The sequence below is a fragment of the Pseudophryne corroboree genome, chromosome 4 (genome assembly GCF_028390025.1).
Source record: "Pseudophryne corroboree isolate aPseCor3 chromosome 4, aPseCor3.hap2, whole genome shotgun sequence".
In the NCBI taxonomy this organism is placed as follows: Eukaryota; Metazoa; Chordata; class Amphibia; order Anura; family Myobatrachidae; genus Pseudophryne; species Pseudophryne corroboree.
Window position 1 is genome coordinate 539,430,221 of NC_086447.1, and position 21,584 is coordinate 539,451,804.

Here is a 21,584-nt window from a genome sequence, read left to right on the forward strand (position 1 = left end):
TACAATGCAAAATATCTTCTATCCTTGCGAGTTACTGGAACTGTTATACACAGACGTACACACACAGCTATTTGAAGGTTTTTGATATTCGTTATTCATATCTTCTTCATGTAAGTCAACTTGTGTTGTAAGTTTAGTGGACTTTTTAAAATGTATTGGAAACACCAATAAAAAAACTTTGATCTCACGTTATTTCATTCTTTTTATAGAATTAATTTTTATTGTTGGTCTCCACATACTGATCACCTGTAGTATACTGAATGATTAAACAAGTGACACATGTTATAAAGGCATTTCAATACATTTTATTAACTTTCCTGATTAACTTTCCCGTTGTGTTACAGGCTTTATGCCAGGAACTGGAAGCCAAGTTTTATGAGGGAACATTCAACTGGGATACAGTGAAGCAGCATGATGCTGCCAGTTTGCTGAAGTTCTTCATTCGAGAGCTCCCTCTGCCGCTTCTCACAGTAGAATACATGAAAGCCTTCCATTCTGTGCAGTGTGAGAAAATCTAAATGTTTAATTATGTACAATGTACTGTTTGGCAAAGCATGGCATGATAACTCTCGGTATCTGGTTGATAGTTCTACAGTCAATAGGTATAAGACTGAGCTGATTATCTTCCCACCCTTCCCCACAACGCCACCTTCCACAATTTCATTATCCATTTGTGGCGCTACTATCTCCTCTAGCCCCCCACGTGCTCTGTCTTTGAGTAATCCTTCACTATTGCCTCTCCTTCATTCCACACATTCAGCACCTCTCACAAACCTGCCATTTTTATCCCATAATATTTCCAGGATCAGACGCTTTCTCACCCAGGCTATTACAAGGACCCTTATCCACTCTGTAGTTATCTCCAGACTTGACTACTGTAATCTCCTCCTCTGTGGCATTCCTGACAAATGCTTCTCTCCACTCCAATCTGTCCTCAATGCTACAGCAAGGCTCATCTTCCTCGCCAAACTCACTACGTCCACCTCTCCTCTCTCACAAGCCCTTTATTGGCTTCCCTTCCCTTTCAGAATCCCCCTGTTGACTTTCTGTCACTGTAAATTTATTGAACCACACCCATATCTCTCCATAAGATATTTTTATACTTTATGACTTGTATATTATCTTTTAATATTATCATATTTTACTATGAAATTAGTTTTTTTTTTTAACTCAAGTAAAATACGCTTATTTCAAACAACTTTTACCTGTAGAATAAAAACGCTATTGAAAACTAGGCTTCTGGGCCTCCGTTGTGTCTACTCTTACTCATGAAATTTCATGACATTGTGACTTTGTGTGACATCACTGCAGGAACGAGGGCTAGAATATTGCAGGTCATGAGAATATACAGTTAGTGGAAACATTGACCATATAATTAGAAATTAAGAGTTTAACTGTTATACACAGAAGCCCTTTATTTCTTACTGCTTTATGATAAATAACAAATTGGGCGGGATTCAATTCTTTTCACCCCTTTCCACACTCGTTCTGTTTCTGTCCTCAGGGACGTTGTATCATTATTTCAGCTCGCTACCCTCGGAGTAGCGAGGCACCCAACTCTTTACATAGTAAACCTGATTACTATGGGCGCAATATGCACAATAACGAAGATCATTTTAGAAAGGAAATTGGGCGTGATATATCATTTGAATCTCACCCTTTATGTGATAATTTTTTTTCTTTACTTCCAGTAACATCATTGGATGACCTGTATCTGTTTGCTTTACACTGTGCATTTTCCAACATTTCTTACAAATGGATAAAAGCCCAAATGCATTTTCCACTCATACATATATTCTTTCTCTTCATAATGCATGCCACATTTTTTCCTGTACAGATCTTTGAAAGTTACTGTAGATGCTGTTACTGGAATCTTGTTTCTTATATTTACATCTGAACCTTGTACATTTTGTTTCTGAATACTTATACTTCATATTTAATTCATCTGCTAAACATTACGCAAACATTAACCTCTCATTTACCGGGTATATGTGACTATACACAGGTTTATAGATGTTATCTGCAAATACTGTAGGGTACATTCAGGGGCGGATTTAGGGGAGAGACTGCTCCTAGGCATATTGACAATAGCTGCCCCTGCCTGCCTAATTTTATTGTTATTGATTGGCTATAAGCCCTTATTTGATGATAGGCAATTAAGTAAGACCGCTTACAGGGGCAGTATGTGCATGTCCTACCCATTTATGCTCCATCCAAGATGGCATATGCAGTTACTGGTATTTTTGGGGCTGGCAGTACCAACACAAGCATCCAAGAGCCACCACCTAACAAGTGCCGCCCCTAGGCACATGGCTCATGTACCTAATGGGAAATTCCCCACTGGGTACATTTGCAGAGCTCATCAATACAAATTTTGATATATAATTATCAATATATATGTCAATTAAACAATCTGCGTTTGCTAAATAGCGCTACCATATGTGTGAAAGTTCTGACTGACAATGCACAGAGGGCCTGGTTTAGAGATTTGCTCAAACCCATTTTTTTTGCAGTTGAGCGATTATCGATGGTCTGCGCATGTGCCACAATAGTCTTACGATTATGGTCACAGAGAGGCGTCAATTGCAAATTGACAGTCTAGGACCATTTGAGGGAGGTAACGGGAAGTAGCAGCAAAAAACGCAGGCATGTCATGATCATTTTGGTAGAGTGTGTGAGGCTGCAACTGCAATTCCATACGCAGTAATAGTGGCTCCAGCGTTTTTCTTCCTGCCTCCATGCTGCACATCTATAGGTTTAATCAGAACTCCAATCATCCCCTGATCTGCGACAGATGCTGGGATTTGCAAAGCTGCTGGTGGGAGTCTCAAACATTTGCATATTTCTGTACAGAAGCTGCATATACATTTGCGTACATCTCTTAATCAGGCCAGAAATCTTACACCTTGTTTCATAATGTCATAAGCTGTGATGAGCGTTACTGCTAGAGGAAAATACTAGCAGATTTATTATGATTCTGTAGGTGACTTCTTATTCCTCTTACTTATAGACCTCCCATCAAAAAAGCATCGTCTCCAAGCTCTGAATCTCCTTGTCATACTTCTTCCTGAAATACACCGTGACACTTTGAAGGTCAGTTTACGTTTTCATTTATAGTGGGTGTGTACTGAATTACCTGATAGATGTCAAACATATGCATTTACTTGTATGACTATAAAATATTTCATTTGTATGAGAATATACTTTAAAGCAACTAGTCCTTGCTTGTATAGCAAACAATAGGCTCATTCTTAGTGACTAACTGGAAGCAGAGCCGGCCCTAACCAATATGATGCCCTGGGCAAGATTTTGGCTGGTGCCCCCTAGCACCACCACTAGTTCCGCCTCTCACCCTGCACCCCTTTCCCAGCCCCATCACCGCTCACCCATAGCAGTCCTTTTTTTCCCCTACCCCCTGTAATTTAAATAAGAACAGTGCGCACATTCGGCGTACAGCCCAAAAAGGTATGTGTTTTGCTGGCAAGGGGCATGGCCACACAATAGTACCCCCAATTCAACTTATGCCTCACAGTAGTGCAACTTTATTCACAATTTATAATGCGATAGTGTCCCTTATTCACATTACATCACACAGTAGTACAACTTTACCTTATATACGTCACTCCTCACAGTAGTGCCACTCATTCACATATCATACTGAATTGCTCCTTATTCACATTACACCACACCATATTGCTCTTTATTCACATTACACCACACCATAGTGCTCTTTATTCACATTACACCACACCATATTGCTCTTTATTCACATTAGACCACACAGTAGTGCCCTTTCTATAAGTTACGTCACACAGTAGAGCACCTTATACACATAATGCCACACATTAGTAAAGCCTTTATACACATAATACCACACAGTAATGCCCCTTACACATATAACACACATTATTAATGTCCTTATAAACATAATGTGCTTTACACATTATGCCAACCCTTATTAATGAATGCCCTTATACACATAATTTCCCTTACACATATGCCACACATTGTTAATGCCCTTATACACATGACACACATAATGTCCCTTACACATATGCCACACATTATTAGTACCCTTGTACACATAATGACACACATAGTGCCCCTTACACATATGTTACATATTATTAATGCCCTTATACATATAATGACACATATAGTTCCTGGTGTGAGTTAGCTGGCAGCTCTGCTAATGTCGGGTGACTATTTTTTATGAAAATGCATCTTATTTGCATTGCTATGTGGCTAGGATGCACAAGCAGCTTCTGCTGATTAAACTGATATGCAGCATTCATATATACTGTGTGCGACTGACTGTATCTGCGTACGAAATGCTACACACAGAATATAGGCATGCCACATATCATTTTAATCAGCAGAAGCTGCTTGTGCCCCTAGGCATACCGGATGCCCTAGGCAATTGCCTAGTTTGCCTATGCCTAGGGCCGGCTCTGACTGGAAGCACACGGATAAACATAGCCCTGTTATGTGGGGCATTAAATATCTTGTACAGTATATCCTTTTTGTTTCAGGCTCTGCTCGAATTCCTTCAAAGGGTCGTGGATCACAGAGAGCAAAACAAAATGACCCTGAAGAATGTTGCCATGATAATGGCTCCCAATCTGTTCTCCACTCATACCTCCCCTGTAAAAGCTATGGATCAGAGTGCTGTGACAAGTGCGGCCCGGACAGCATCTGTGATGCTTTTCATGATCAAATACCAAAAGCTTCTCTGGACGGTAGGTGGTGTAAATAAACAAAACTGAGCTAATATAGGGACTCCATAACATTTAAACTACTGTATATATTGAGACTCACACGTGAGCTTACATGTATTCAGCCGCCTCTGCTTCTTCATGTGTGTCTGAGCAGCACGGATGGTGTAATGGTTAGCATTACTGCCTCACAGCACTGAGGTCATGAGTTCAATTCCCACTATGGCCCTAAATGTGTGGAGTTTGCATATTCTCCCCGTGCATGCATGGGCTTCCACCCATAATCCAAAAATATACTGGTGGGATAATGGCTTCCAACTAATTTAACCCTAGTGGACAGGGACTGATGTGAATGTGTATGTGCTATATTAATAATCATAATAATAATAATAATAATAATAATAATAATAATAATATTACAGAGCATGTACTATATGTGAATTTATATCCTCTACCTGTGATAATATGGGTGCATTGGAACTCTTTCAGAGGCTATGGGGATCATTCAGGATTTATGGCTAGTGGATGTTTCTCTGACGTCCTAGTGGATGCTGGGACTCCGTAAGGACCATGGGGAATAGCGGCTCCGCAGGAGACAGGGCACAAGAATAAAAGCTTTAGGATCAGGTGGTGTGCACTGGCTCCTCCCCCTATGACCCTCCTCCAAGCCTCAGTTAGATTTTTGTGCCCGAACGAGAAGGGTGCAGGCTAGGTGGCTCTCCTGAGCTGCTTAGAATAAAAGTTTAATTTAGGTTTTTTATTTTCAGTGAGTCCTGCTGGCAACAGGCTCACTGCATCGTGGGACTAAGGGGAGAAGAAGCGAACTCACCTGCGTGCAGAGTGGATTGGGCTTCTTAGGCTACTGGACATTAGCTCCAGAGGGACGATCACAGGTACAGCCTGGATGGGTCACCGGAGCCGTGCCGCCGTCCCCCTTACAGAGCCAGAAGAGACGAAGAGGTCCGGTGAAATCGGCGGCAGAAGACAATCCTGTCTTCAGACTAAGGTAGCGCACAGCACCGCAGCTGTGCGCCATTGCTCTCAGCACACTTCACACTCCGGTCACTGAGGGTGCAGGGCGCTTGGGGGGGAGCGCCCTGAGACGCAATATAAATGATAATACCTTAGGTGGCAAAAGAATACATCACATATAGCTCCTGGGCTATATGGATGTATTTTAACCCCTGCCATTTTTACACAAAAAAGCGGGAGATAAGGACGTCGTGAAGGGGCGGAGCCTATCTCCTCAGCACACAAGCGCCATTTTCCCTCACAGTTCTGCTGGAAGGACGGCTCCCTGACTCTCCCCTGCAGTCCTGCTTCAGAATCAGGGTAAAAAAGAGAAGGGGGGGCACTATTGGCAGCAAATGACAATATAAACAGCAGCTATAAGGGAATAACACTTATATAAGATTATCCCTGTATATATATATATAGCGCTGGGTGTGTGCTGGCAGACTCTCCCTCTGTCTCTCCAAAGGGCTCGTGGGGTCCTGTCCTCTATCAGAGCATTCCCGGTGTGTATGCTGTGTGTCGGTACGTGTGTGTCGACATGTATGAGGAGGAAAATGATGTGGAGGCGGAGCAATTGCCTGCGTTAGTGATGTCACCCCCTAGGGAGTCGACACCTGACTGGATGATCGTGTTAAAACAATTAAGTGATAATGTCAACACTTTGCAAAAAACTGTTGACGACATGAGACAGCCGGCAAATCAATTAGTGCCTGTCCAGGCGTCTCAGACACCGTCAGGGGCCCTAAAACGCCCGTTACCTCAGTGGGTCGACACAGACACAGATACGGAGTCTAGTGTCGACGGTGATGAGTCGAACGTAATGTCCAGTAGGGCCACACGTTACATGATCACGGCAATGAAGGAAGCATTGCACATTTCTGACACTACAAATACCACTAAGAAGGGTATTATGTGGGGGGTGAAAAAACTACCAATAGTTTTTCCTGAGTCAGATGAATTGAATGAGGTATGTGATAAAGCGTGGATTTCTCCCGACAAAAAACTGCTAATTTCTAATAAATTATTGGCACTATATCCTTTCCCATCAGAGGTTAGGACACGTTGGGAAACACCCCCTAGGGTAGATAAGGCGCTCACACGTTTATCTAAACAAGTAGCGTTACCGTCTCCTGATACGGCCACCCTCAAAGAACCAGCTGATAGAAGGCTGAAAAATATCCTAAAAAGTATATACACACATACTGGTGTTATACTGCGACCAGCAATCGCTTCAGCCTGGATGTGCAGTGCTGGAGTCGCGTGGTCGGATTCCCTGACTGAAAATATTGATACCCTGGATAGGGACAATATATTGTTAATTATAGAGCATTTGAAGGATGCATTACTATATATGCGTGATGCACAGAGGGATATTTGCACTCTGGCATCAAGAGTAAGTGCTATGTCCATCTCTGCCAGAAGAACGTTATGGACGCGTCAGTGGTCAGGGGATGCGGATTCCAAACGACATATGGAAGTATTGCCGTATAAAGGGGAGGAGTTATTTGGGGCTGGTCTTTCGGACCTGGTGGCCACGGCAACGGCTGGAAAGTCCACCTTCTTACCCCAGGTCACTTCACATCAACAGAAAAAGACACCGTCTTTTCAAACTCAGTCCTTTCGTTCCCATAAATACAAGCGAGCAAAAGGCCATTCCTTTCTGCCCCGGGGCAGAGGAAGGGGAAAAAGACTGCACCATGCAGCCGCTTCCCAGGATCAGAAGCCTTCCCCTGCTTCTGCCAAGTCTTCAGCATGACGCTGGGGCTTTACAAGCAGACTCAGACTTGGTGGGGGCCCGTCTCAAGAATTTCAACGCGCAGTGGGCTCACTCGCAAGTGGATCCCTGGATTCTACAGGTAGTATCGCAGGGGTACAAACTGGAATTCGAGGCGTTTCCCCCTCGCCGGTTCCTGAAGTCTGCTCTGCCAAAGTCTCCCTCCGACAGGGAGGCAGTTCTGGAAGCCATTCACAAGCTGTATTCCCAGCAGGTGATAATCAAGGTACCCCTCCTACAACAAGGAAAGGGGTATTATTCCACGCTGTTTGTGGTACCGAAGCCGGACGGCTCGGTGAGACCAATTTTAAATCTGAAATCCTTGAACACTTACATAAAAAGGTTCAAATTCAAGATGGAATCACTCAGAGCGGTGATAGCGAACCTGGAAGAAGGGGACTATATGGTGTCTCTGGACATCAAAGATGCTTATCTCCACGTCCCAATCTACCCTTCTCACCAAGGGTATCTCAGGTTTGTAGTACAAGACTGTCATTATCAGTTTCAGACGCTGCCGTTTGGGTTGTCCATGGCACCTCGGGTCTTTACCAAGGTAATGGCCGAAATGATGATTCTTCTTCGAAGAAAAGGCGTATTAATTATCCCTTACTTGGACGATCTCCTGATAAGGGCAAGGTCCAGGGAACAGTTAGAAGTCGGAGTAGCACTATCTCAGATAGTGTTACGTCAGCACGGGTGGATCCTAAATATTCCAAAATCGCAGCTGATTCCAACGACACGTCTTCTGTTCCTAGGAATGATTCTGGACACAGTCCAGAAGAAGGTTTTTCTCCCGGAAGAGAAGGCCAAGGAGTTATCCGAGCTAGTCAGGAACCTCCTAAAACCAGCCCAGGTGTCAGTGCATCAGTGCACGAGGGTCCTGGGAAAAATGGTGGCTTCTTACGAAGCAATTCCATTCGGAAGATTCCATGCAAGAACGTTTCAGTGGGATCTACTGGACAAATGGTCCGGTTCGCATCTTCAGATGCAGCAGCGGATAACCCTGTCACCAAAGACAAGGGTGTCTCTCCTGTGGTGGTTGCAGAGTGCTCATCTTCTAGAGGGCCGCAGATTCGGCATTCAGGATTGGATCCTGGTGACCACGGATGCAAGCCTGAGAGGCTGGGGAGCAGTTACACAGGGAAAAAACTTCCAGGGCTTGTGGTCAAGCATGGAAACATCTCTTCATATAAACATTCTGGAACTACGGGCCATTTACAATGCCCTAAGTCAAGCGAAACCCCTGCTTCAGGGTCAGGCGGTATTGATCCAATCGGACAACATCACGTCAGTCGCCCACGTAAACAGACAGGGCGGCACGAGAAGCAGGAGGGCAATGGCAGAGGCTGCAAGGATTCTTCGCTGGGCGGAAAATCATGTGATAGCTCTGTCAGCAGTGTTCATTCCGGGAGTGGACAACTGGGAAGCAGACTTCCTCAGCAGACACGACCTTCACCCGGGAGAGTGGGGACTTCACCCAGAAGTCTTCCACCTGATTGTAAACCGTTGGGAAAAACCAAAGGTGGACATGATGGCGTCACGTCTAAACAAAAAATTAGACAGATATTGCGCCAGGTCAAGGGACCCTCAGGCAATAGCGGTGGACGCTCTGGTGACACCGTGGGTGTACCAGTCAGTGTATGTGTTCCCTCCTCTGCCTCTCATACCAAAAGTACTGAGAATCATAAGAAGGAGAGGAGTAAGAATGATATTCGTGGTTCCGGATTGGCCAAGAAGGACTTGGTACCCGGAACTTCAGGAGATGCTCACGGAAGACCCGTGGCCTCTACTTCTAAGAAAGGACCTGCTCCAGCAGGGGCCTTGTCTGTTCCAAGACTTACCGCGGCTGCGTTTGACGGCATGGCGGTTGAACGCCGGATCCTGAAGGAAAAAGGCATTCCAGATGAAGTCATCCCTACCCTGGTCAAAGCCAGGAAGGATGTAACCGCAAAACATTATCACCGCATTTGGCGAAAATATGTTGCGTGGTGTGAGGCCAAGAAGGCCCCTACAGAGGAATTTCAACTGGGTCGTTTCCTCCATTTCCTGCAAACAGGACTGTCTATGGGCCTAAAATTAGGGTCCATTAAGGTTCAAATTTCGGCCCTGTCGATTTTCTTCCAGAAAGAACTGGCTTCAGTACCTGAAGTTCAGACATTTGTAAAAGGGGTACTGCATATACAACCTCCTTTTGTGCCTCCAGTGGCACCTTGGGATCTCAATGTTGTTTTGAGGTTCCTTAAGTCACATTGGTTTGAACCACTCACCACTGTGGACTTAAAATATCTCACATGGAAGGTGACGATGCTGTTAGCCCTGGCTTCAGCCAGGCGTGTGTCAGAATTGGCGGCTTTATCATATAAAAGCCCTTACTTAATTAATTTTTCATTCTGACAGGGCAGAATTGAGGACTCGTCCTCAATTTCTCCCTAAGGTGGTTTCTGCTTTTCACATGAACCAACCTATTGTGGTGCCTGCGGCTACTAGGGACTTGGAGGACTCCAAGTTACTTGACGTTGTCAGGGCCCTGAAAATATGTTTCCAGGACGGCTGGAGTCAGAAAGTCTGACTCGCTGTTTATCCTGTATGCACCCAACAAGCTGGGTGCTCCTGCTTCTAAGCAGACTATTGCTCGTTGGATTTGTAGTACAATTCAGCTTGCACATTCTGTGGCAGGCCTGCCACAGCCTAAATCTGTAAAAGCCCATTCCACAAGGAAAGTGGGCTCATCTTGGGCGGCTGCCCGAGGGGTCTCGGCTTTACAACTTTGCCGAGCAGCTACTTGGTCAGGGGCAAACACGTTTGCTAAATTCTACAAATTTGATACCCTGGCTGAGGAGGACCTGGAGTTCTCTCATTCGGTGCTGCAGAGTCATCCGCACTCTCCCGCCCGTTTGGGAGCTTTGGTATAATCCCCATGGTCCTTACGGAGTCCCAGCATCCACTAGGACGTCAGAGAAAATAAGATTTTACTTACCGATAAATCTATTTCTCGTAGTCCGTAGTGGATGCTGGGCGCCCATCCCAAGTGCGGATTGTCTGCAATACTTGTACATAGTTATTGTTAACAAAATCGGGTTATTGTTGTTATGAGCCATCTTTTCAGAGGCTCCTTCGTTGTTATCATGCTGTTAACTGGGTTCAGATCACGAGTTGTACGGTGTGATTGGTGTGGCTGGTATGAGTCTTACCCGGGATTCAATATCCTTCCTTATTATGTACGCTCGTCCGGGCACAGTATCCTAACTGAGGCTTGGAGGAGGGTCATAGGGGGAGGAGCCAGTGCACACCACCTGATCCTAAAGCTTTTATTCTTGTGCCCTGTCTCCTGCGGAGCCGCTATTCCCCATGGTCCTTACGGAGTCCCAGCATCCACTGCGGACTACGAGAAATAGATTTATCGGTAAGTAAAATCTTATTTTTTTTGTGGGCATATTGGGGGTCATTCCGACCTGATCGCTCGCTGCAGTTTATCGCAGCGCAGCGATCGGGTCATAAGTGCGCATGCAGAGGCGGTCGCTGGTCGGGAGGGGGCTGGACGGCGGCGCGGTCCGGCCAACGCAGGCGTGGCAAGACCGTTGGGGGGGGCGGGCCGCGGCGGCTGCGTGACGTCACACACAGCTGCTGTGACCCGGGCAGCGAAGAGGTTCTCCTGGCCAGCCGCAGGAGCTGCGCTGGCCGGGAGTTACTCCTCAAATGCAAAAATATCGCTGCTGTGCGATGCTTTTGCATTTCTGCGGAAGGGGATGGGGGGGGGGGGGCGGCACTGACATGCTGGGCGGACTAGTCCTGTGCTGGGTGTCCCCCCGCATGTCTGAGTGCCTGATCGTAGTTGTGCTAAATTTAACACAACTACGATCAACTCGGAATGACCCCCATTATGCGTTTATGTACAAAATGGATCTTATAGGACTATGTGGCAATTACAACCCCTATCCTATATATGTATAGCATTTTTATGCTGACTTTGTCCAGATGATGAGCCAGAAGTACTGTAGTCAGAACTGCATAGTATTGCTAATCTAACAATGGTGATTTTCCAGGAAAGGAGTAATGTATGCAGCTGGGTGAGTGCACTTCTATTTAGTGTTATAAAATCCTGGTGATTGAGGGATCAACGTTGAACGTTTACAGGATGCTCAGACCTTGTCCAGCTTCCTCCTTCCGGCTCCCCAGCGCAGCTTGAGATCACGCTGCGCCACCACCGCTGGGGGAGGGGAAGAAAAAATGTGGCGTTACCCACCCGTCCATGGTATACGGTTAGTTATGTGGGCGGGGCGGGGTGAGGGGGCTGCCACATAGTTAAAAGCCAATCCCGGGATTGGCCATTTTTCAATCCCGATACCCGGGATTGAAAAAATAACCTGGGATTGGCTTCCCTATTCTGGACTATGGGCTGTGTTCCAGATTCAATTCACATACTTCCGTCACCCTGGAAATCAGGACTGTAGGGAGCATCAGTGATCGCAAAAACGCGCTATGGCGCGTATTTTACCCCAAAACAGCCACCTGGGACCCACATTTAGAAGTTGAGCGGGTCCCACAGGACGCGCTCATCTGAATCTGTTTGATATCTGCCTTGCCGTTTTTTAAATGCCGGTGCGCCCTGCGTGCATCTGCACTTAACCGGAGCAAGGCAAGCCGACAAACAGAGGGAGAAGGCATAGAGAACGGCAAGGTGTCACAGCCCATCCCCCAGGAGGCGGGGCCGGCACACACTATTCAGAAAATGAAAGGCACTATAAGAATAAATTAAAGGGAGGGGGCGTGGCCTGGATACAGAACTGCGCGTCTTCATGTAGTGTTCTGCACCAGCCCACGGGAGGTTTTCCACTGCCTGACACCAATTCCAGCAGTTTCTTCTCACTCACCTGCCCGGCTGACCCGCAGCACTCTGGGGGATCAGCCGGACATAATCCCCGCCACTGCAGTCCCTCTTCTGTAACTGGTGATGACTTCCCGCTGTTGCACCTCGCGGTCCCTGCTTCACCTCCCGCCGCAGCTCAACAGAAGTTCCGCAACCCACCCCACTGTTCACAGGTCTGTACAACTGCATAGCAGAGGCTGCTCAGCACACTGCAGTTTAGCAGGGCAACGTGTTATTCTAACACTTCCCCTCTGGCAGCCACAGGCTCTGAGTGACACAGTTTCTTCCATCACACAGTGCTGTGACCTGTCCCCGCCTGGTAACTGCAACACCCTCTTGTTCAGTACTGTCCTGTACCCGGGGGTCACCCGTAAAGTCTCCCACCTCCTGCAACAGGCTGAGTCATTACTTATGTTCCCAGCTCTGCTCCCACCTCAAAACTCCTGTAACACCTGGATTATCCAGGAGTGTCCCCACTCCCCACACAGATTACACCTAAAGCAAGCTGGCATGAGGTAAGCAGCTGATGTAAGTGGCCCTTCCCTGCAACAGGACTCTTATTCTGTACGCTACAGGAGATTGCTATTTAGTATCCTACTGTGTGCCATGCTATGTATGTGGGGAGCCCTACTGTGTTTCCTGTGTTCTCTTGCATTTCTTTAGTATGTGAGGTCACACTGGGCCCACATTATGCTGTGGTTTGTATGTTTATGGCTCATTTTTAGTAATTCAATAATTATCTGTCACATTTTCTGTTGTATGAGTGATGGAAAGGGATACATACATGTCATGAGGCCACTCCTCCTCTTAGCAAGGTCACACCCCTTTTCTGGTGCGCGAATGTGCCTATCGTGCGTGCAGGTGTGCCCTCCTCAGTCATCAGCACCTTGCCCTAAAAAAATCCTAGCGTGAACACTTTCCAGCCAGAAATAGCCTGCGGTGTCTCCCTTCATTGCCCGCCAGCCAGTCTGTGCTCTACCTGGTACAATGTGTATAACGTGCTCTACCTGGTGCAGTGTGTATAGCGTGCTCTACCTGGTGCAGTGTGTATAGCGTGCTCTACCTGGTGCAGTGTGTATAACGTGCTCTACCTGGTGCAGTGTGTATAGCGTGCTCTACCTGGTGCAGTGTGTATAGCGTGCTCTACCTGGTGCAGTGTGTATAGCGTGCTCTACCTGGTGCAGTGTGTATAGCGTGCTCTACCTGGTGCAGTGTGTATAGCGTGCTCTACCTGGTGCAGTGTGTATAACGTGCTCTACCTGGTGCAGTGTGTATAGCGTGCTCTACCTGGTGCAGTGTGTATAGCGTGCTCTACCTGGTGCAGTGTGTATAGCGTGCTCTACCTGGTGCAGTGTGTATAGCGTGCTCTACCTGGTGCAGTGTGTATAGCGTGCTCTACCTGGTGCAGTGTGTATAGCGTGCTCTACCTGGTGCAGTGTGTATAACGTGCTCTACCTGGTGCAGTGTGTATATCGTGCTCTACCTGGTGCAGTGTGTATATCGTGCTCTACCTGGTGCAGTGTGTATAGCGTGCTCTACCTGGTGCAGTGTGTATAGCGTGCTCTACCTGGTGCAGTGTGTATAGCGTGCTCTACCTGGTGCAGTGTGTATAGCGTGCCCTACCTGGTGCAGTGTGTATAGCGTGCCCTACCTGGTGCAGTGTGTATAGCGTGCTCTACCTGGTGCAGTGTGTATAGCCAGCTCTACCTGGTGCAGTGTGTATAGCCAGCTCTACCTGGTGCAGTGTGTATAGGAGGTTCTACCTGGTGCAATGTGTATAGGAGTTTCTACCTGGTGCAATGTGTATAAGCGGCACTACTGTGTGGTGTAATTTGAATTGGCACTATAATGGGGCCACGCCCCCTCCTCACGAAGCCATGCCTACGGCGCGCACCATCTATGCTTTGGCGTCTTGGAGAGGGAGCACCAATTCACTTTCTGACGAAGGGCACCAAAATGTATAGTTACTGTACAGCTCTGGTGCAGTGTCCTGTATGCTACCCAGCCCAGCAGCATTGTCTCCCCCCCTCCCCTTGCAACACTTTTGTAATGTCCAAATTAAGTCTGTATTTTTAAATTTGAATCAGTAATAAGATTAATAAGAACCTTCATCGATGGGACCCAGAAAAGGACAGGTAGGACCCCAATTTTTAAAAGTTTGGGCTCATCGCGATCACTGGAGTTAATCAAATGGTAGTGTATTCTTGTGGATATCGGAATAAAGGACAACCCATCCAGACTGGCTTCATTGTTTGACTGACATTTTAACTCGGGCATACTGGCTACTAGGGCAGACAATTTAGTGACATAGGGATTCTAAGCAACACGTGACCAATGCTTAATACTGTACGTATAGTTGTTTAGTTGTGTACTGCTCCCCAGGTTACTATAGTGTGACACAAAATGTGAAGTAAAACAAAAATTCTGCTTCCAGATGGGCCCTCTACTCACCTAAAGTTACAAGTTGATTCAAGATGTATTAAAGACTCCACACCCTGGATAATTGCGCGGATGCTTATTTTTATTCATTTATGGAATGACTTCACTGACTGCTTCCCGTTTCTGTAAATAGTTATAAGTAACAATATTAGAAAAAAGTACCATTATTGTGTAAACATGAGTACCAACACAAAAATCCCTGACAATAGGAATTATGAGGATGCTCTGTTTTATTCAGTGTAAAGATTTTATCCAGTAGATCTTTAAGAGAGAAATTAATTGTCAGGACCCATGGTCGGACAAGTACTCTATGCCAATCCTGCACCCTAAACCTAGAGCCTAGGAGTGTCAGGGCAGATGTCTTTATAAAGTAGAGCACTGCCAGAGCAGAGCAGTACCATTGGGTTCTGGAGGCCATTCCAGACACCATGCAAGCTGCATGCTGGTGCCATGAAGCAACAACAGTACAACCCCCAGGCCCTGACCCTAGGTGATGCCACGTTCGCACACCCTTAGTTATGGCCCTGACATTGCCAGCTCCACCATTAGACCGCTTTCGGCGGCTGCTTTGGAGCGCCGGTTCCTGGAAGGCGCCACTGAATTCATCTAGCAAAAAACTGAAGGATGTCTTTGTATGCGACCTCCTCCGTTTATACTACACTAGCTGCTGCTGCCGGTCTAATCAGGTACATAGGTGGCTGCAACTGATTATTGTCTTCAAGCTTTGATAACTGTCCCCGAGAGTGTCATAAGATATCCTATATAATAAAAGTCTAATGCCGCTCCTCAAGTCTATGGGGGAATTCAAGTGTTTTGCGCACTGGCGACCACTAGATAGCACCCGATGGAGCAATTCAAGTGTGCACAGCCGTTGGCGCTGACATTACTAGTAACTTGATAATTATGAGTGTTTCAGCAATAACTGCATTTGAAATGTATTTGGTTTTATTTATTTGTTTTACAGATTCCTAAGTTTATTGTTGCCCAAGTAAGAAAGCAAAACATTGTGAACCAGAAGAAAACCTCAAAAGAAAAGGCTATGAAGAAGCTTTTGAAAAGAATGGCATATGACCGGGAGAAGTATGAGAAGACTGAAAAAAGCTTTGGTGATGTAAGTATGATTATTGTAGCCAGGAATGCCAAGGGAGGAGGGGGAAGAGTACAAATTGCCTGGGCCTCTGGTTATGTAGGGGAGGTGTAACCATGACACCTTCTAAGATGCTATTATTCACCGCCATCGCTACACTTTAGCAGTGCACACCGTGATGGGGTGTAGCCATGCCCCCACCGTTACCCTGGCCCACAGTCTTACGCATAACACATCACAATAAATAATAGTAATATCAGAAGTCATTTTTTTTCTGTCCTACATCGCGCTATCTTTCCCATTTTGCACAATCCTGTCTACCACCAAAGATGTACCCACCTGGGTATGCAGGGGTTTGGAATGGTTGTTTACACATCAAACTATGGTGAGTAGATATATGGTCCAAAAATACTCATTACAGACTTTGCAGTATTCACATAGCCACTCTGTGCTGACATTCTGTCTTATACATGTAGTAGAACCAAATTGAGATATTTTATTATATATTTACATATTGTAATTTACACCATTTCTTATTTTCAGTTTATAAGGCCTATATCTTTATTTCTGTAGCACCCTGTCCACGTAGGGAGTGACGGTGCTTCTACCTCTGACGATCCCTATAGTCACCATCCGGTCTTCGCTCAGTCCTGCATGTGTAGTAAGAAGAGAGGGTGTTGTGAAGGAGACACATACATGGAAGCATAGTTTAATCACATTTGACAATTGAATTGGGACCCAGGCAATAATGTGTCCTGCATACTGCTTGGTTGCATAAATAACAGTCCTGCACAGTTCAATACACCACACAGTTTGTCTCCATAGCGTACCCTTTTGCCAGAGGCGTAACTAGCATGGGGCGAGCAGGGCACGTGCCCTGGGCGATGTGGCAGCCTCAGCAGATGGGGGCGCCACCGGCACCTGCACGGCCCGCTAGCCCCATGCGACAGGGTTCGGCGCCGCCAGCGCTACCCGCGGCGCTCTCCCTGTCTCCTCCAGCTGCTGTGCCTGTCACACTGTACAGGCAGCGGCAGCTAGGAGCCTCCCCCTACCCCCCCCCCCCCTGCAGTGTCATATCGCGTGCGTACGTGTGCAATCTAAGTGACCTCACCTGTCTGCAGCAACATGTCCGCCTGGCTGGGGCGCCTGTGTGTGCCGGCTGTGAGGGCAGTGTGTGCCGTCTATCCTATTTGTTCAACAACACAGTGACATAGATCACACCGGAGGCGTAACTAGCATGGGGCCAGCAGAGGGGGGCGCCACCGGCACCTGTACAGCCCGCTCGCCCCATGCGACAGGGTTTCGGCGCTACCCGCGCGCTCCTGGGGGTGCGGGCTCCGGTGGCTATAATGTGAATTTCGGCTCATTCTGTGTGCTGTAATGTGAATTTCGGCTCATTCTGTGTGCTGTAATGTGAATTTCGGCTCATACCGTGTGCTATAATGTGAATTTCGGCTTATACCGTGTGCTATAATGTGAATTTCGGCTCATACCGTGTGCTGTAATGTGAATTTCGGCTCATATCGTGTGCTGTAATGTGAATTTCGGCTCATACCATGTGGGGTAATGTGAATTTCGGCTCATACCGTGTGCTATAATGTGATTTTCGTCTCATACCATGTGCTATAATGTAAAAGGGGCACCAGTACTAGATAGTATAAGGGGTCCTACTACACTGAAGGACACGCCCCTTTTGAGTGACCACGCCCCCTTTTCCAGATGATTACTATCTACACCTTTTCATTCCCCCCTCCAAAAATTCCACTTCGACCACTACACCTACATCTATACATGCACACCCTGACATATTTATATACAGTGACACCGGTGGAGTGTGCACATACTTTCCTTTTGTAGTTATTTTTTTTTTATTTTTATTTTTTTTTATTTTTTGGGGGGGCGCCATTATTGATCTTGCCCTGGGCTCCAAAAACCCTAGTTACGCCTCTGCCTTTTTCAGATCGGGATTGTCACTCAGCATTTCACTGTCTAATATTTGCACTACCAGGTTCTCTGCTTGGCATTCTCTCACCTCACTTAAAGGTGCTGTTCCCTTTAGCTCCTAGATATTGCCTCATTTGATACAGTTGGTCAGTCTCTACATACATAAGGGTTTATGTAACATAGTAACATAGTTATTGAGGTTGAAAAGAGGCAAAATGCCCATCGGGTTCAACCTGTATTCTGTATTAAGCCGAGTTCATTATAATTTCCCAGGTGAAATAATGTTTTATGTCTAGTTAATCACTGTAAATCCATGTTCCTTCCAGATTATCAATGTCCATATTTTAAATGCTATAACCTTGGATATCTTTATTCAGGCAGAAATTTATCCAATCCGTTTTTAAATGCATATATAGTGTCCGCCATTACCACCTTCTCTGGCAGGGAGTTCCAAATCCTTTTTGCCCTGACAGTGAAGAACCCTTTCCTCTAGCCTCAGCGAGTGACCTCGTGTCCTATACAGAGTTCTTTTAATAAACAATTCCTGTGATAATTCTTTAATGTCCCTTTACATATTTGAAGATATTAATAACGTCTTCTCTTAGAAGCCTCTTTTCCAGTGTATACATATTCAACCTAGTAAGCCTTTCCTCGTACTCCAGTCCCTCTAGCCCTTTAATCAATTTAGTAGCACTCCTTTGAACCCTTTCGAATTCACAGATACCTTTTTTTAAAATGTGTTGCCCAAAATTGAACACAATATTCCAGGTGCGGACGTACCAATGATTTGTACAGCGGCAGGAGTACACTCTCGTCCCTTGTCTCAATTCCCCGTTTTATGCACGCTAGCACCTTACTTGCCTTCTTTGCTGCACTTTGATATTCTATATGATTATTAAGCCTATTCGCAATGAGTACCCCCAAATCTTTTTCCAATACTGTTACCCTTAGATTTTCCCCATTTAATATATAGGTTGCAAGTTTGTTTTTAGTCCCGAAATGCATAACTTTGCATTTTTCTATATTGAACCTCATTCTCCATTTAGACGCCCAGATTTCAAGTTTAGATAAGTCATTCTGTAGAGACTCCACATCTATTTCCGAATTAATTACCCTACACAGTTTAGTATCATCTGCAAAGATTGATACTGTGCTTTCCAGGTCTATTTCTAGGTCATTGATTAAATATGTTGAACAGTAGTGGCCCGAGAACGGACCCTTGTGGTGCCCAGCTGGAGGACATCTCATTGACCACTACTCGCTGTACCCTGTTATCCAGCCAGTTACTTATCCGTGTACAAATAGTTTTTCCTAGGCCAAGCTCCTTTAATTTGATGATCAGTCTCCTGTGAGGCACTGTATCGAAGGCTTTTGCAAAATCTAACTAGACCACATCCACTGCTTTTCCCTGGTCAAGATTGTCAATCACTTCCTCATAGAAGCTAACTAAGTTAGTTTGACATGATCTGTCTCTCACAAACTCATGCTGGTTCTTGCTAATAATCTTAGCGGTATGCAGATACTCCTGTATGCTATCCCTTAAAATTCCTTCCAATATTTTCCCCACTACAGATGTCAAACTAACTGGTGTGTAGTTACCTGGATGATTTTTAGATCCGTTTTTAAATAATGGCACTACTTCAGCTATACGCCAATCCATTGGTACCATGCCTGATCTACTTGAACTATTGAAAATCAAGTATATAAGGGTCTTGCTAGTTGTGACTTAAGCTCCATAAGAACCCTCGGATGAAGTTCATCTGGGCCAGGTGATTTATTAATCTTGCTTAGTCTCTCCCGGACTATTACTTCACTTAAACAAGTATCTAGCCACAAATCATCTCTGTCACTATCGTTATGCACTACTCCCACCGTTGGGTCTTCTCTGGTGAACACTGATGAAAAAAAATTGGTGCAGTATTTCCGCTTTTGTTTCGTCATCATTTATCAATACTCCAAATTCATCTTGTATTGGACCTATGTTCTCCTTTTTTAACCTTTTACTGTTTATGTATTTAAAAAACTTTTTAGGATTGGTTTTGCTCTCCATAGCGATTTGCTTTTTGTTATCAATTTTAGCTGCTCTGATTGCCCCTATCCTTAACCCATGTTTATATCAGGATAATTAAAATCCCCAATCACTAGGATGTCCCCCAATCCCACAGCCTTTTCAATTTGCTGCAAGAGTTGTTCTTCCTCATGTATACGGCTGTTTGTAGCACGTGCCTATGACTAGTTTTTTTGCATCAATACCCCCACTTGAGATTTCTACCCATAGTGACTACACATTATCTCCAGTCCCCTCGTAAATAACCTCCTTTAAGTATGGTTTAAGAGACGGCTTAACATAAAGACATACACCTCCTCCTCTTTTGTTAGTCCTGTCTCTCCTGAAAAGAAAATACCACTCCAAGTTTGCAACCCGGTCGTGAGAGTCGTCCCACCATGTTTCCATAATACCTGTAATATCATACTGCGCCTTTGATGCTATTAATTCCAATTCCCCCATTTTACCTGCTTCTTGTGTTCGCAAGCATACATTTTAGTTTAGTGTTTCCCTTGTCCGTTTTTTTTTTTTAAGGGTATCCTATCATTGTTTACAAGTGCCTCCCTAGAGTTACTCTTACTGACAGTTCTTCTCCTCCCTCCATCTCCACCCCCATCATACTTACTATTTTCTTTGATCAACTCATTTAGTCCTTCTAAATTTTCCCTTATGTAACTTACATCATTTTCTATATGCTGCAATGAAGACCCACAATTGTTGTTGGTTAATGTTTTGGCAATACCTTTGGTAATACCCTTTTTAGTACCCATGTAAGTACTCTTGCTACCTGCTCTTTCCCTCCCCCCTTCTCCACCCCCATTTAGTTCACTGCCACCATCCTTACTATTCTCACTGCATGACCCATAGTTTCTTACTAAACCCTCCCCCAGGCTCCTAGTTTAAAAGCTCCTCCAACCTTCTAACCATCCTTCCCCCCCAGCACCGCAGCCGCCTCCTCATTCAGGTGCAATCCATTGCGACAAAAAAGATGGCGCCTGACTGAGAAGTCCGCCCAGTGTTCCACGAACACAAACCCCTCCTTCCTACATCAGTCTCTAAGCCACACATTTACCTCCCTGATCTCCCTCTGCCTCCCAGGGCTAGCACGTAGCACTGGTAGTATTTCGGAGAATATTACCTTAGATGTCCTTTCCTTAAGTTTCTGGCCTAAGTCCCTATAATCTTTCTTAAGGACATCCCACCTACCACTAACTTTGTCATTGGTGCCAGTGTGCACCAAGACCGCCGGGTAATTCCCAGCCCCTCCCAACAATCTATGTACACGGTCCGCAATGTGGGAGCACCCGGGAGACAACAGACCGTACGGCGATCACGATCCCTATCTGTCTTCCTGATGATAGTCACCTACCACCACAATCTGCCTGGGTACCTCTCTCGCTTTCATCCCATCTGTGTTGGAGGGACCACTCCTCCAGTTGCTAGAGGGAACAGTCTCCTCCGCCTCCGTCATTTCCTCACTATCATCCACTGAATCTTCGTCCAATCGGGAGAATTTGTTTGGTTTTGATAGTTCAGAGATGTTGCGTCTCCCCCTCTTTTTTTCTTCTTTCTAACAGTGACCCAGCTAGCTACCTGATTATCCTTGTCTACCGGTGTGTCCCCCTGCAACTCCTCCACCGTTCTATCTAAACTTTGCTCAAGATTGTGAATACCCCTCAGACACGTAACGGTTTGCT

General features: G+C 45.6%; 1 protein-coding gene across 2 annotated transcripts in view; it reads left to right on the plus strand.

Moving 5' to 3' along the window:
• The window catches only part of ARHGAP18 (Rho GTPase activating protein 18), a 235,451-nt gene that overhangs the window by 170,300 nt on the left and 43,567 nt on the right, over positions 1 to 21,584 (plus strand). For both annotated transcript variants that reach the window (XM_063917328.1, XM_063917327.1), the window contains exons 9-12: positions 345 to 504; positions 3,011 to 3,093; positions 4,533 to 4,739; positions 15,774 to 15,920. In XM_063917328.1, coding sequence (XP_063773398.1) covers positions 345 to 504; positions 3,011 to 3,093; positions 4,533 to 4,739; positions 15,774 to 15,920 — 597 coding nt within the window. The remainder of the gene's footprint in view (positions 1 to 344; positions 505 to 3,010; positions 3,094 to 4,532; positions 4,740 to 15,773; positions 15,921 to 21,584) is intronic.